The sequence below is a fragment of the Felis catus genome, chromosome C1 (genome assembly GCF_018350175.1).
Source record: "Felis catus isolate Fca126 chromosome C1, F.catus_Fca126_mat1.0, whole genome shotgun sequence".
Lineage (NCBI taxonomy): Eukaryota > Metazoa > Chordata > Mammalia > Carnivora > Felidae > Felis > Felis catus.
Genome location: NC_058375.1, coordinates 206,158,400 through 206,172,241, shown reverse-complemented (window position 1 = coordinate 206,172,241; position 13,842 = coordinate 206,158,400). Strand labels below are relative to the sequence as shown.

General features: G+C 44.9%; 1 protein-coding gene and 1 long non-coding RNA gene across 5 annotated transcripts in view; one reads left to right on the top strand and one right to left on the bottom strand.

Annotated features, from left to right (window-relative positions):
- MOGAT1 (monoacylglycerol O-acyltransferase 1) overlaps nt 1-7,856 on the bottom strand; it is a 35,299-nt gene extending 27,443 nt beyond the window's left edge. For 2 of the 4 annotated variants that reach the window (XM_045034537.1, XM_045034538.1), the window contains exon 1: nt 7,633-7,856. In XM_045034537.1, coding sequence (XP_044890472.1) covers nt 7,633-7,726 — 94 coding nt within the window. In that variant the 5' untranslated portion in view covers nt 7,727-7,856. The remainder of the gene's footprint in view (nt 1-7,632) is intronic. The other 2 variants (XM_045034539.1, XM_045034540.1) reach the window with 2 other exon arrangements.
- Nucleotides 7,857-7,973: 117 nt separating this feature from the next.
- Nucleotides 7,974-10,770, top strand: LOC109502892. Its single transcript, XR_002161789.3, has 3 exons — nt 7,974-8,236; nt 9,077-9,218; nt 9,343-10,770. It is a non-coding gene; the product is annotated as an uncharacterized LOC109502892 (long non-coding RNA).
- Nucleotides 10,771-13,842: the final 3,072 nt, after the last annotated feature.

Below are 13,842 nucleotides of genomic sequence, written 5' to 3'. Positions count from 1 at the left end.
GCTCAATCCAAAATGCTAGTTGATTTGTTCTCCAGCGCATATATTACTTCAGTAAAAATAAATCTAAAAAAGGTAAACAGCAAGAGAAAATATGCCAAAATGTTAACAGAGAATCTCAAACAGGCTCCATGCTCGGCACGGAGCCCGACACGGGACTCGATCCCACAACCCTGGGATCATGACCTGAGCTGAAATCAAGAGTCGGACCCTCAACCAACTGAGCCACCCAGGCGCCCCAAAAGATTATTTTTTTTAAAAAAGAAATATAGGGGCGCCTGGGTGGCTCAGTCGGTTGAGCATCCCACTTCAGCTCAGGTCATGATCTCGCGGTCCGTGAGTTCGAGCCCTACGTCAGGCTCCGTGCTGACAGCTCAGAGCCTGGGGCCTGCTTAGATTCTGTGTCCCGCCCTCTCTCTCTGACCCTCCCCTGTTCATGCTCTGTCTCTCTCTCTGTCTCAAGAAAATAAATAAACGTTAAAAAAAATTTAAAAAAATAGTGGCCTCTGTGCAATGGGACTGTAGGTGATTTTTTTCCCCATGTTTCATTACACACTTCATCCAACACATGCTTAATGAAGGCCTTATGTGTGTATTTCTCAAATTTTCTATCCTGAGTATGTGTTATTTGGAAAACCAGGAAAATATCAAGTGAGGGGAGCCTGGGTGGCTCAGTCTGTTAAGCGGCCGACTTCGGCTCAGGTCATGATCTCGCGGTCTGTGAGTTCGAGCCCCACGTCAGGCTCTGTGCTGACAGCTCAGAGCCTGGGGCCTGCTTCAGATTCTGTGTCCCGCCCTCTCTCTCTGCCCCACCCCTGCTTGTGCTCTGTCTCTTTCAAAAATGAATAAACATAAAAAAAAGTAAAAAAAAAAAAAAAAAAAGAAATAAAACAGCTCCACTAGAAAGAAAAGAAAAAACTACACAAAACTGAAGAACAAATCTACTTAAGTAACAATAGTCTCATCTTGAACATGATTCTATTAAATTTCCATGAGCAAACAGCATCAGAAAAATATTACAAAAACCATTGAGGTTTGTTTACTTGGGTTTTAATAGTGACCAATATTAAGAAATAATTGAAAATATTTAATTTGTATATGTAGCCTTCCTATTTGTATCCAAGAAGTTTTCATTTTTCCCCTATGGAAATTGTTTCTATACTTATTTTAACCATGTAACAGAGGATCGGGAACGAAAATGGAATTCAGAGTCCAGCGGGCACATTCTTTTCTTTTCCTGTTCCCGAGGCATTGTATTTCAAAACACAATCAGAGTCATCTGTTGATTATAAGAATGGAAGCATAACATTCTTCTGATTTTTAAAATTCCTATTTTAAGAGCACTTACCCCCCCGAGTTTCTTAGGGTGATACTAAAAGACAAATCTCAGACCCCTCTGCAGAATTTTGCAGCTCAGTATTCCTCGAATGTGGGTCCGCTCCCCAATGCTTTTAAAAAGTTTTATGGAGAGGAAACTGCATTTTTCTTATTTAAAGGCAAATTCAGGGGCGCCTGGGTGGCTCAGTCGGTTAAACGGCCGACTTTGGCTCAGGTCACGATCTCACAGTCCGCGAGTTCGAGCCCCGCGTTGGGCCCCGTGCTGACAGCTCAGAGCCTGGAACCTGCTTTGGATTCTGTGTCTCCCTCTCTCTCTGCCCCTCCCCAGCTCACACTCTGTTTCTGCCTCTCAAAACTGAATAAACGTTAAAAAAATTTTTTTTAAGTAAATTCATTATTGGACCTACTTCTTCATTTAATAAAGGCAAATAAATTACAAGGATCCAGGTACAATTAGTCCCATGTTCTTAATATTTCTGAAATGTTTACAAGCTAAAGGACAAAATAAACAGAACTACTTTGTATAGCCACAAACTGAAAACTGTAAGAAAAGAGAGACATAACTAAATACAACATGTGGGTTCCTTTGCTATAAAGGACATTTGTGGGGCAGCTACTGGAATGTGAATAGGGTCTATGTATGGATTAGATCATTGAACTGCATCACTGTTAATTCTTCTCATTTGGATAATTGTACTGCGGTTATGTAAGAGAATGTCTTTGGTTTTAGAAAATGTACACTAAAGGACTCAAGGATAAAGAGAAAGCAAATCGTAGCTTATCCTTAAATAGTTAAAAAAAATAATAACTGTGTGTGTGTGTGTGTGTGTGTGTGTGTGTGTGTGAAGAAAGAGAGGGACAGAGAAAGAAAAAAACATGGTAAAATGTTACATTGGGGAATGGGATAAAGGAATATTGGAATTTTTGTAACTTTCTAGAATTTTTATTTTCTAGAATTATTATTTCTGGAATTACCTCAAAATACAAAGTTTTAAAAAGTTAACGGCCCTTCCTGAGACCTACAGAATCAAAGTCCCTGAGTAATCTGCATTTTAACAAAAATGCCCAAGGGAATCTTAAATGTGCGCTAAAGTTTAGGGGCACCTGGGTGGCTCAGTTGGTTGAGTGTCTGACTCTTGATTTCTGCTCAGGTCAGGATCTTGCAGTTTGTGGGATTGAGCCCCACGTCAGGCTTCATGCTGACAGCAAGGAGCCTGCTTGGGATTCTCTCTCTCTCTCTCTCTCTCTCTCTCTCTCTCTGTCCCTCTTCCGCTCATGCTCTCTCATTCTCTCTCTCTTCCTCTCAAAATAAATAAATATTCAAAAAATACGCTCTAAAGTTTAAAAACTTCTGATATAAATAAAATCACACAGGGGAGGACTCAATACTTTTGAGATATCAATTCTCTCCAAATTAACCTATAGACTAATCTCAATCAAAAATCAATCCCAATGAAAATCCCAGAAGGTGTGTGTGTGTGTGTGTGTGTGGAAACTGACAAGCTGATTCTCAGGTGCATATGGAAACACAAAGAATCTATGATAATCAAAACAACTCTTTAAAAAAAGGACCAAGGTTTCAGGGCTAACAAGATCGGACTCCACAAAGTATTATAAAGCCACAGTAATCACAACATCATTGTACTGGCATGAAGATAGACAAATGAGGGGCGCCTAGGTGGCTCAGTCAGTTGAGTGTCCGACTTCGGCTCGGGTCATGATCTCACAGTTCATGAGTTCAAGCCCCACATCAGGTTCTCTCTGCTGTTGTCATGGAGCCCCCTTCAGATCCGCTGTCCCCCTCGGTCCCTCCTCTGCCCCTCCTCTGCTCACTCTCTCCCTCTCTCTCTCAAAATAAATAAGTAAACTTTAAAAATTAAAAAAAGAAGAAGGAAATACTGCCATTGTGATGGACCTTGAGGGTATTATGCTATGTGGACTAAGTGACAGAAAGATCAATACTATATGATCTCACTTGTGTGTGTATCTTAAAAAGAAAACAAACCAAAAGCACCTAATTCATAGGTACAGAGAACAGATTGGCGGTTGCCAGAGGCAGGAGGGTGGAGGGGTGGGCAAAATGAGCAAAGGGGGTCAAAAGATACAAACTTCCAGTTAGAAGATAAATAAATCCGGGGGATGTAATGCACAGCCTGGTGACTAGAATCAACAATATTGTGTTGTATTTGAAAGTTGCTAAGAGGGTAAGTCTTAAAGGTTCTCATCACAAGGAAAATTATTTGTAACTACGGGTGGTGATAGATGTTAACTAAACTTATTATGGTAATCATTTTGCAATGTATACATGTATCAAATCATTATGTCATACACCAAAACCTAATACAATGTTGTAAGATTGGATGACAGGTGTTTAACATTTATCTCAAGGAAAAGATGTTTGATTTCATGATTTCATATTTCAAGGGCTAATAGCTTAAACTCATTTCCTGGAAAGAAAAATGCCTTCCAAGATTTTGATTTAGAGATCTTAAAAGATACACCTAATAAAAACCTTCTTGTTGGGGTGCCTGGGTGATTCAGTCGATTAAGCATCCATTTTCGGCTCAGGTCATGATCTGGTCCATAGGTTCAAGCCCCGCGTCGGGCTTTGTGCTAACAGCTCAGAGCCTGGAGTCTGCTTCAGATTCTGTGTCTCCCTCTCTCTCTGTTCCTCCCCCACTCACGCTCTGTCTCTGTCTCTCAAAACTAAATAAAACGTTAAAAAGAAAAAAACTCTCGCCAACACTGAAAGTACCTACATCAACTCCTTACTTCAAAATTGACAATTAAATGGAAGGAAATAAGTAAGCTCTTACCCTACCTTTTCCAGTAAGAATTGAATTGTAGGGTAGTCAAACAGCCCTAGCTGATGGGGGGAAATTATTCGTTGCATAAATTCTAGCTATGATGAATAAATGACAGAATAAAAACACCGCCATTTTGCAGTCCCCCAAAGAACAGTTCATTCAAGCGAGCATCATTAATGGAGACTTATGTCACTAGGTGGCAGGGCAATGATCAACAGAGAACTTTCATTTGCACATGTCAATGACCGGCCAGCCCTCAGATGACTTCCTATTTGGACCCACTGACCACTCTTAGACACAACTAATGGGACAACTAGACATTCTGTGCATCCTGACGGAATGTGAAGCACAGAGCAGTACCTGGGAAGAGGCCTTGACACAAAGGGTTCATCTACATCTAATCAAGCTTTAGCTCTAACTCCCACTGTCGAAGAAATATAGGAGACCGAGGAACAAGTTACCACCACAAAGAAGCAGTCAGGGCTACATCTTGCAGGACAGATAACCTGGTCTCCTTAGTGCTTCACGACAAGAAAACAAATAGGGAACACTGTTCTAAATTAAAAGACATGCAAAAACCAAATGCAGGAGCATCTGGGTGGCTCAGCCAGTTAAGCATCCAACTTCGGCTCAGGTCACGGTCTTGCAGTTCGTGGGTTCAGGCCCCACATCAGGCTCTGTGCTGACAGATCGGAGCCTGGAGCCCTCTTTGCGGTCTGTGTCTCCCTCTGTCTGACCTCTCACTCTCACTCACACTCTCTACTCTCACTCACACACTCTCTCTCTCTCAAAAATAAACAAACATTAAGAAAAAAAAACATAAACAAAAAAACAAAAAACAAAACCAAATGCAATACAAAGGTCTCGTTGAGAACCTTGTTCAGATATATCACCAAAGTGTGTTTTTGACACAGTTCAGAAAATATGAACTTAGTTTAAATGATTTTAAGCAGGATTGCCTGGGTGACTCAGTCGGTTAAGCGTCTCTCAGTTTCGCCTCAAGTCACGATCTCACGGTTCATGAGTTCAAGCCCCTCATCGGGCTCTGCACTGGCAGTGTGGAGCCTGCTCAGGGTTCTCTCTCTCTCCCTCTCTCTCTGCCCCTCCCCTACTCATCCTGTTTCTGTCTCTCTCAAAATAAATAAATAAACTGAAAAATTTTTGAAATGATTTTAAACAATTATGCCACATATGTACTCTGATTATGTAAAAAAGATATTTAATTCTATATCTCCGTATTAAAATATTTAGGATTAAAATATAACAACGTGCTTTGTCTTAAAACGTTTTTGCAAAACAATTGATGAAACGAATACAGCAAATTGTCAAAATAATTATAAATCCAGGTAATGGGTAAATGAGAGTTCACACACTTCTATTTTTTGTATGTTTGAAATTTTTCCAAATAAAATTATCAAAATATATAACACAAAGTCATATGCTCCTAGTAACACAAAAGTCAAATGCGTGCAATGACTTTTTATGGTCTGTCTATGCAGACATTTAAATGGTCTGCAAGTCAGTCTAGTCCAACTCAAATTAGGAATCATTGGTCATACGTAAGTCACTAGTCCACGCACATTTAACACCTGTGGCTCCGCCCGCTATGTACAGCCATGTGACCTTGAGCAACTTCACCTCTGAGCTCCCTCCTCTGTAAGATGAGTGCAGGGGTAGCTCCTACCTCGCAGGGCTGCTGTGAGGATGACATGGGCTAATACAACTAGCGACCCATGGGGCGGATAGCTTCCCCTCTGGGTGACAGAGTGAGACAGTCATTCAACAAGTATTTGTTTCATACCTTCCATGGGCTCGGCACGTGCTGAGTGTTCCCGCACTGAGCCGGTGGACAAGGATGGTAATGCGGACCTTTCTCGAGTAACCGCAGACATACACAGACACGAGCAATGACAAACACAAGAAAAGGACAACGGGCTACCAGAGAGGAGCTGACTGACCAGCAGGGAAGATCGTCTCCAAGTTCAAGCCATACATGTGGGCAGCAGAGTGGTTAAGGCAGGGACTCTGGGTAGAACACTTAGGTTTCCATCCAGCTTCTCCACCTCCCACTGTGCGTGACCTTGAACAATTTACTTCACCTCTTCGTTTCCTCATCTGTCCAACGAGGGCAGAAATGAACAGTCCTTTACCTCACAGGGTCGTGGTGAAGGCCGAACGGTTAATAGTGTAGGGTGCTTAGAATGGGATCTGGAACGTACTATGCCCTAATGTGTTTGTTGTTACCTCGATGGTTCAGCGCAAAATGGAGTATCATGCTACCACCCCTGTCTCCGTTTGGCCTGCGAGGACTTCATGAGCTAATGTTTTGAAGTTCCTTTTTCAGGAAACCCTAGCTGTACAGCAGAGTCACGTGGAGCATCTGTGTGCGTATATGCGCACACACAGTTACATATTTACAGAGACACACACATACTGCCGCGTGGGCTCCGTTCTGTAACAAATGAATTAAGACGTTCCGGGGATAGAGCCTGGGTGTCTGCGTTTTTTTTACAAGCTCTTCCAGTGTTTCTCATGTGCAACCAGGGTCGAGAACCACTGATCTAGGCATTCAAAACTGTGAAACCATTTCAAAAGTGTAGACGTCTACAGTGCAGTGGGCTTATTATTACTGATCGTACTGCGGCCTCAACGTACAACCTGTCAGCTCCTTACAGCACACAAGTGACGTTAGCCTTCAGAAGAGTGCACGTTCTCCATAATTCCTCCCTCCTCTCATACCAGCCCCCATCTACTCCAATCGCTGGACAAACATCCAGGGGAGAAAAAGGGGCTCAGGTAAGCCACCCTGCTCTATCTAGCGACTGCCTCACGTGCCCTTTCCAGATGGGATCAACTTGGGAACCCACTAGAACCCCTTGGGTCGAGTTATTTACATACAGAAGCCACCCAACCCAACTCAACCCAGTCTATCTAGTAGAAAGGTGCCTTTCTGCACCCGGATGACCTTAAACACAGAAAAGTCAACAAGGCAGTTGGTCACGAGGGTGGGAAGAGGAAGGAATCAGGCTGTAAATAATCGGGCACTGGTTTTCCTTTTACGAATCGACAGTTCAAGAAAAGAGTTTAGCAACTTCTGAGGGGCTACAGTGCAATGTTCCATGGCTGGATTGGGTCCTGGTTATATTTGGGTACGTCCATTTGCCAAAATTCATCTGTATGCCTATCATCTTTGCCTTTTATGGTAGGTAAGCTACGCCTCAATCAAAAAGACAAAAAAGCACAGGTTAAAACAGTTGGCAAATAGTCGTTCGTTTGCTACGAGGTTCACACGGGGAGAGAAACCAAAAAGGAGAGTCCCAAGTTAGCTCGAACTCCCTCCTTGACCTGTTTGCTCTGGCTCAGGCGGAAGAAGGGCTGGAATCTCAGCTCGTCCTTGGCCAAGGACTGGCCGCGAGGGAGGAAACGGAGCCCCCCGCACTGCGGCGTCTGGCCTGGGTCTCGCGCGGCCGGGGGCGCGCGGGGTCCTTACCGAGCAGGAGGAAGGACAGGACCCACTGCAGCACCGCGGCCGTCTGCAGCCGCCGCGCCAGCGGGATGTTCAGCGGCGCAAACTCGACCTTCATGGTCCCGCGCGGGAGGGGACTGCGCCGACCGCGGGCGCTTCGAACCTGGTGGCTCCGCGGCGCGTGGGAGGAGCGTGCGGCCGGATCCGGGCCCCGCGCCGGACACCCCCGGGGGCGGAAAGAGGGGGACGGGCGGCGGCCGCGGAGCAGGCGTGGGCAGAACTTCGTCCGGGGGTGGGGCGCGAGGGCTGAGGCTGGGGGCTGCCAATCGCGCGCGCCCGGGCCCCAGTGCAGCTGGCGCGCCCGGGGCGCATTGGCTGGCGCGCCGCGGCGCTGGGGAGAGCGCGCCGCTTTGGGCACTAGGGGTGGCCAGAGGGGTCAGCTGGCCGCCCGTCGGAGCTCGGCAGCGTGGGCTCCGGCAGCCTTGCGGAGGACCTAGGATCTCCACCGGGATCTATTGTTCGGCTGATCGATCACCTTCAGCATCCGCCCTTAAACCCACCCCTTCCTCCGAACTCTCTGAGGCTGGGGAAGTGTTGGTTCAAAGGATCGCCCACCAGGTGGAAGAAGGTGCGGGACGTAGCTGCTCTGGTCGCAGGGTACTCTTGTGTTTACTGGTCTGTATCCCCTCCGCCACCCCCATAAGCCCCGAGGAAAGGGGGGGGGCGGGGAGAAGGGAACAGGGATTTGGTCTCCTCACTTGGGTACTCAGATTTCTACACTAGTCCTGGAGACCTTCCGCTTAATCATTTATTCAACAGATATTAACTGAATATCTACCACATGCCAGGAACCATTGTGTCCCTGCGTATACGCCTGGTAACCCAGTCGCGCATTCATTCTGCTCTCAGAGAGCATGGATTATGGGCAGAGACAAACATTAAGCAAAATAACCACACAGTTGAGTGTACAACTGCAAAGTGAAACCATACTGCGAATGACTGAAGGAAGGTTCTAGGACTTAGACTGGAGGTCAGGGAAGTCACTGAACAAGTGACCTTGACTGGAGCTGTAAAGGTGGATCTAGTTAACTGAGGGGGTCGTCCAGGCGAAGAAGCATGTGCAAAGGTCCTGGAGCTGAAACTCAAAACTAATATAGTGGAAGCTCAGGTAACAGGGAGATTAGGGTGGAATGAGGCAAAAATGGCAGCCAAAGGCCAGATCCTTGCAAGGCTGTGTTTAGGGTTCAAGTCTTGACGCTGAAACTTGCCGCTGAAGGGTTTCAGTTTGATGCATTAAATGGATAGGTTCTCAATAATTGCCTAATCCTTGTGAGGACCTGAAATTTATATGAAATGTATTGCCAAATTGGTTTCCATACAACACCCAGTGCTCATCTCAACAGGTGCCCTCCTCAATGCCCATCACCCACCCCCCTCTCCCTCCCTCCCTTTTCTTTATAAATATTAGTTAATGTGTAGTGGGACAACTCCAAGTGGCAAGTGGCTGTCCAGTCATTGCTAGAACAGATCTGCAACAGGACAAATCAACAAAGTTGACTCGCCATCCCCACCATGCCCCTTTCTCCATCAACATTTTACTGGAAAGTTGGGTAAGAAACAAATACTACAAAGTAGTGCAGAGTTGTTTGTGACTTTATGAATACAAAACTTGCTGGTTTGGGTTTTTTGTTTTTGTTTTTCTCCTAGTTGAGGAATCACTTTCTTCTCATTTAGACTTCTTCCCTGAACCTTCCCCCCGGTGCTAGTGGGGATACTATGAGAACACTCTCCGACGTTGTGGGGAGCCCTTCACGCATCCTAGAGCAATCCTGTGAAAGAAGCATTAGCTTTTCAAGGGAAGCATTTTCAAGAATTTCAAGGAAATCCAGGCCCAATGTCACCCAGCTGGCAGAGTGGAGCAGCTTCAAATACAGTTTTGTCTCAAACCTAGAGAGAAGAGCCATCCCTTCACTAAATGAACGTCACATAGAACAAAGGATTGCTGAGTGCTTGCTTTGCCCTGGTGTTGATGACCAAGGTAAATGAAGACATGGTCTCTGAGCATTAGAGCATTCTGTCATTGGTTATTTATGAAAAGGCTTCTGCCAGGCACAAGGTTGAAAAGTACGGGCTAGATCTCGCGGTCTGTGGGTTCGAGACCCAAGTTGGGCTCTGTGCTGACAGGGCGGAGCCTGGAGCCTGTTTCGGATTCTGTTGACTCCCTGTCTCTCTGCCCCTCCCCCGCTTGTGCTCACTCGCGAGCGCGCGCGCGCGCTCTCTCTCTCTCTCTCAAAAATAAGTAAACATTAAAAATTTAAATAAAATAAAATAAATGGTAGGATTGGTTGATTAGCTGAATTCACAGTTTCCTCGTAAATGAGAAGCGCAAGGCCTCCAGACTCCTACTAATCAAGTAGTGGGACTACTGCTACAAGTCCTACTAATCAGCTGTACTGAGTCGAGTTTTTGTCACCTTCCCAGGCCCTCAGCTAGTAGAAAACAGCCGTCGTAGCCTAGCACGACACACTGCAGCAAAGCATGGCCCCACCAGGGCTCAGTTGGTGTAACAGCCTCTCACCATTTTAAGCAACTATTAGATCACTCATTCAGTATTCAGCACATTCCTTTGTGTATATATTATGTCCCAGGTTATTGTAGCCAAATGATTACTGGAATTAAATGGTGAGAAAGTTTTCATTTATCGAGCTATTCAAAACAATGCTGCTCTATGAATTTTGTTGATTTCTGGAACTGAAGTTGACATGAAAACACCAACCGTAAGCATTATCTTTCTTAACCCCATGTTTCATGGAATGGGGAGCTGAGAGCAGAGAAATTAAGGGATTTGCCCAGGATAACCCAGCCAGTTACTGACAAGGGATAGACCCAGCTCTCTTCATAGCCATACTAAAACAGAGGAGGAGAAGCAAGGTGGTATGAGATAATGGTTGCAAACTTGTAGTTTAGCAGGGGAGTTTTTTTTCAATCTTCAAAGAACTCTGACTTCTAGAAGAGATCCAAGTGAATCTGCTCTAAGTGGAAAAGAAGTGACCTTCTCAGCATCTCCCTCCTTCCCGAAGTGGCTGTATTTTTAGCAAAATGAAATTGACATTAAACAGTTGCAGAAGCTCTGAGGGTTTGCAAAACCCAGGTTGGAAACTACTGATTGTTTGGCTATTTGTGTGTGTGTGTGGGGGGGGGGGGGGGGTGGGCATCTTAATATCTGGAAAAATACAGAGTTTGAATGGGGTTGCAGTTTAAAAAACCATATAATGTCAACATTACTGGGTGGTTAGCACCTAGCAACTAGTGTGTTCATACTTTTTGGTGTTGTGTGATTTAAACCTCATAATAATAGCGCTCCGGTTTAGGTGCGATTATCTTTTACCAGTGTGTCAACTGAGACTACAGGTGAAACTAATTGGTCATCTAGTAAGCAGTAGAAAACCAAGTTGCTGTGTTTTGAAAATAGGTTTGGGGGCGCCTGGGTGGCTCAGTCCGTTGAGCGTCCAACTTCGGTTCAGGTCATGATTTCACAGCTCGTGAGTTCGAGCCCGTCGTCGAGCTCTGTGCTGACAACTCAGAGCCTGGACTCTGCTTTGGATTCCGTGTCTCCCTCCCTCTCTCTCTCAAGAATAAATAAAACACTGAAAAGAAAGAAAATAGGTTTGTCTGATTCCAGAGCCTGAGCGCATAACTGCCATACTGAGCTTTTTTCTTTTCTAATTTTATTCATTTTAGAGAGAGAGAGAGTGCATGGGAGAGGGATAGAGAGAGAGAGAAGATCCCAAGCAGGCTCCACATTCAGCATGGAGCCCGAAGTAGGGCTCGGTCCCCTGACCCTGGGATCATGATCTGAGCCTACATCAAGAGTCTGACGCTAACCACCTGAGCCACCCAGGCTCCCCTGAGCTGTTCCCTAAATGATATTGCAAGGAAGGAAGGGAATGTCATTGAAATAGACAAGTCATGGAACAATGAGCAGAAGAATCAGAGGACAAAGTGTGTCATAGTTTAGGTTGGGATTAGTTATTCGATCAGCAAATATTGATCAACCGCATTCTGTAGGCCTGGCATTGGGTATATGCGAGTGAATAAAACATACGTAAAATTTTAAAAACTCAACAAAAATAGACACCTCTGCTGTGGCAAGTCTTGATGAGATCATGTGGATAGAAATCAACACTGTCCTGCTTGGAGATCTGATTCCACCAACCAAGGATGGTTCCCCTTTCTAGTCCTCAACACTAGTTAAGAAGATGACAGTTCCGATTGCCTCATAGGTTACAAAAGCCTACTCGTGGAAATGAATAACTTAAACATCACTTCCTTGTTCTATTTTTTTTTTCCTGTGCATTTCATGACAGCTAATCTCTACTAACAGGAAGAGAATGATGTTTTTCCATAACACGACATTCTGCCGTAACCTAAGTTAATATGTTCCTGTTTTTAAGTTGAAAAGGAAATAGTATTCTTCCTGGATTGAGAGTTCTCAGAGGGGATAGTTTAAGAGAAAGGTCACTTTTCCAGTTTTCGTAAGGTGCATTCATCATAAAGGTAAATATTCTCTCTCTCACTCTCTCTCGCTCTCTCTCTCTACACACCCATGAAACTCAAACATCCTGGTTACCATAATTCATTGGGAGTGACCAGATCTGGTTAAAGTTGATAGAAGGCCATCATTATGGTAGTTTCAGTCGAATGTTCTTCAGGAAGTTCTGTTTTTTAACACTCTTTTGAACTAAGTTAAAGAAATTTGTTATGGACCCTCTGTATTCTTATCGTCCTCTCAACTGATCTGAGCAATCTGCCCAGTGCTCTGGGCAGAGATGCAGGAGTCTTGCCCGAGATAGTGAGGCTCTATAGCCATCATGATTTCTCTTCTCATGACCCTCACCCACACTTTCTGTTTGCACTTGGCCTGGAAACCTATGAGGTTCCAGCAACCCAAGTGAGGGAGGAATGGGAGAAAGAGACTGGAATGATCTGCTACCCACCTGGGGCCAGGGCCAGCTCCTGAAAGAAGCAGTCAGCAGGGTCCAAAAGCAATGTATTTGGAGTTGTGGCACAGCACAGCCCACGACTTCCAGTTCCAAGAAGGGCCAATCCAATGGATGGTCTTGCACTCACGTTTGTATCTTTCTAGTTGTTTATGGCTACTCGTATATGACCTGTTGATTATGCTGGCCTATTGTTATTACTTTTTTTCTTCAAACACACGCAATTGCCCCCGTCTTAGCTGCTATCATTGGTCCCCTGGATTACTGCAGCCTCTTACCTGACCTCCCCGCCTTGAGTTTTGCCCTCTGATCTAACACTCCTAATTCCGTGTACACAATGTACTCAAAGTGGTCTTCCCAGAAGACTTCATTGATCGTGTTATTTCTCTGCTTAAAGTCTTGGAGTTTCCTCTCATTGTTCTGAAGATAAAGTCCAAACTCTTTGATGTAGTTTTGGGCCCTGCATTATAGGGCATCTACTGACCTCTTGAGTCTCAGGTGTAACCCTCTACCATTCATGCTTTAAGCCATCTGAACTTCATGCAGTTAAACAACCAAATTTCAGGAAGAGGAGGGAGACACCTGGGGCTTGAGAACAACCATTTAAATGCTTCTAGGTTTCTCTCCACTATCTGTTCTCTTGGTGTCAGTATCATTTTATCTCATCGCAGTTTATTTTCTCTGAGTGGTGGGAAACATGGCCACCAATGGCTCCAGACTCGTACCTTAGCTGCTTCCACCATTAAATAAAATGGACCTCCTCAGGTTCCCTGTGGTCCCAAGTCCAAGATCCAGGTAGGATCAGGTGCTTATCCCTGGTAGACTGGCATGAGATACAGGGTTCCGTTGCTTTAACATGGTGACACAAAGGTTTAACCTTGTGCTGTGAGAAATAAGGCATCCTAGGCAGATTCACCCAAGTTTCCTCAATCATAATGAGTTAGAAGAGAGAAATGAAGGAGTTTAGGTCAATTTAAGTATTTTGGGCCTGGGTAACTTGGTGGATGGTGGTGACTTTGAAAAGGATAGGAAACACACGAAGGAAGAGTTTAGGGGTAAGGAGAAAGTTCCGTTTTTGAGTATGACATGCCAGCCTGTTGGCCACCCAGGTGCAGATGTTCAGAAGTTGGTAAGAAACGTGCACAGAAGAGATGGGCTGGAGGTTAGAATGGGGGCCATCTGTGTTTAGATAGTAGTGGAAATGAGACTGTTTGGGGAGAAGATCACCAGACAT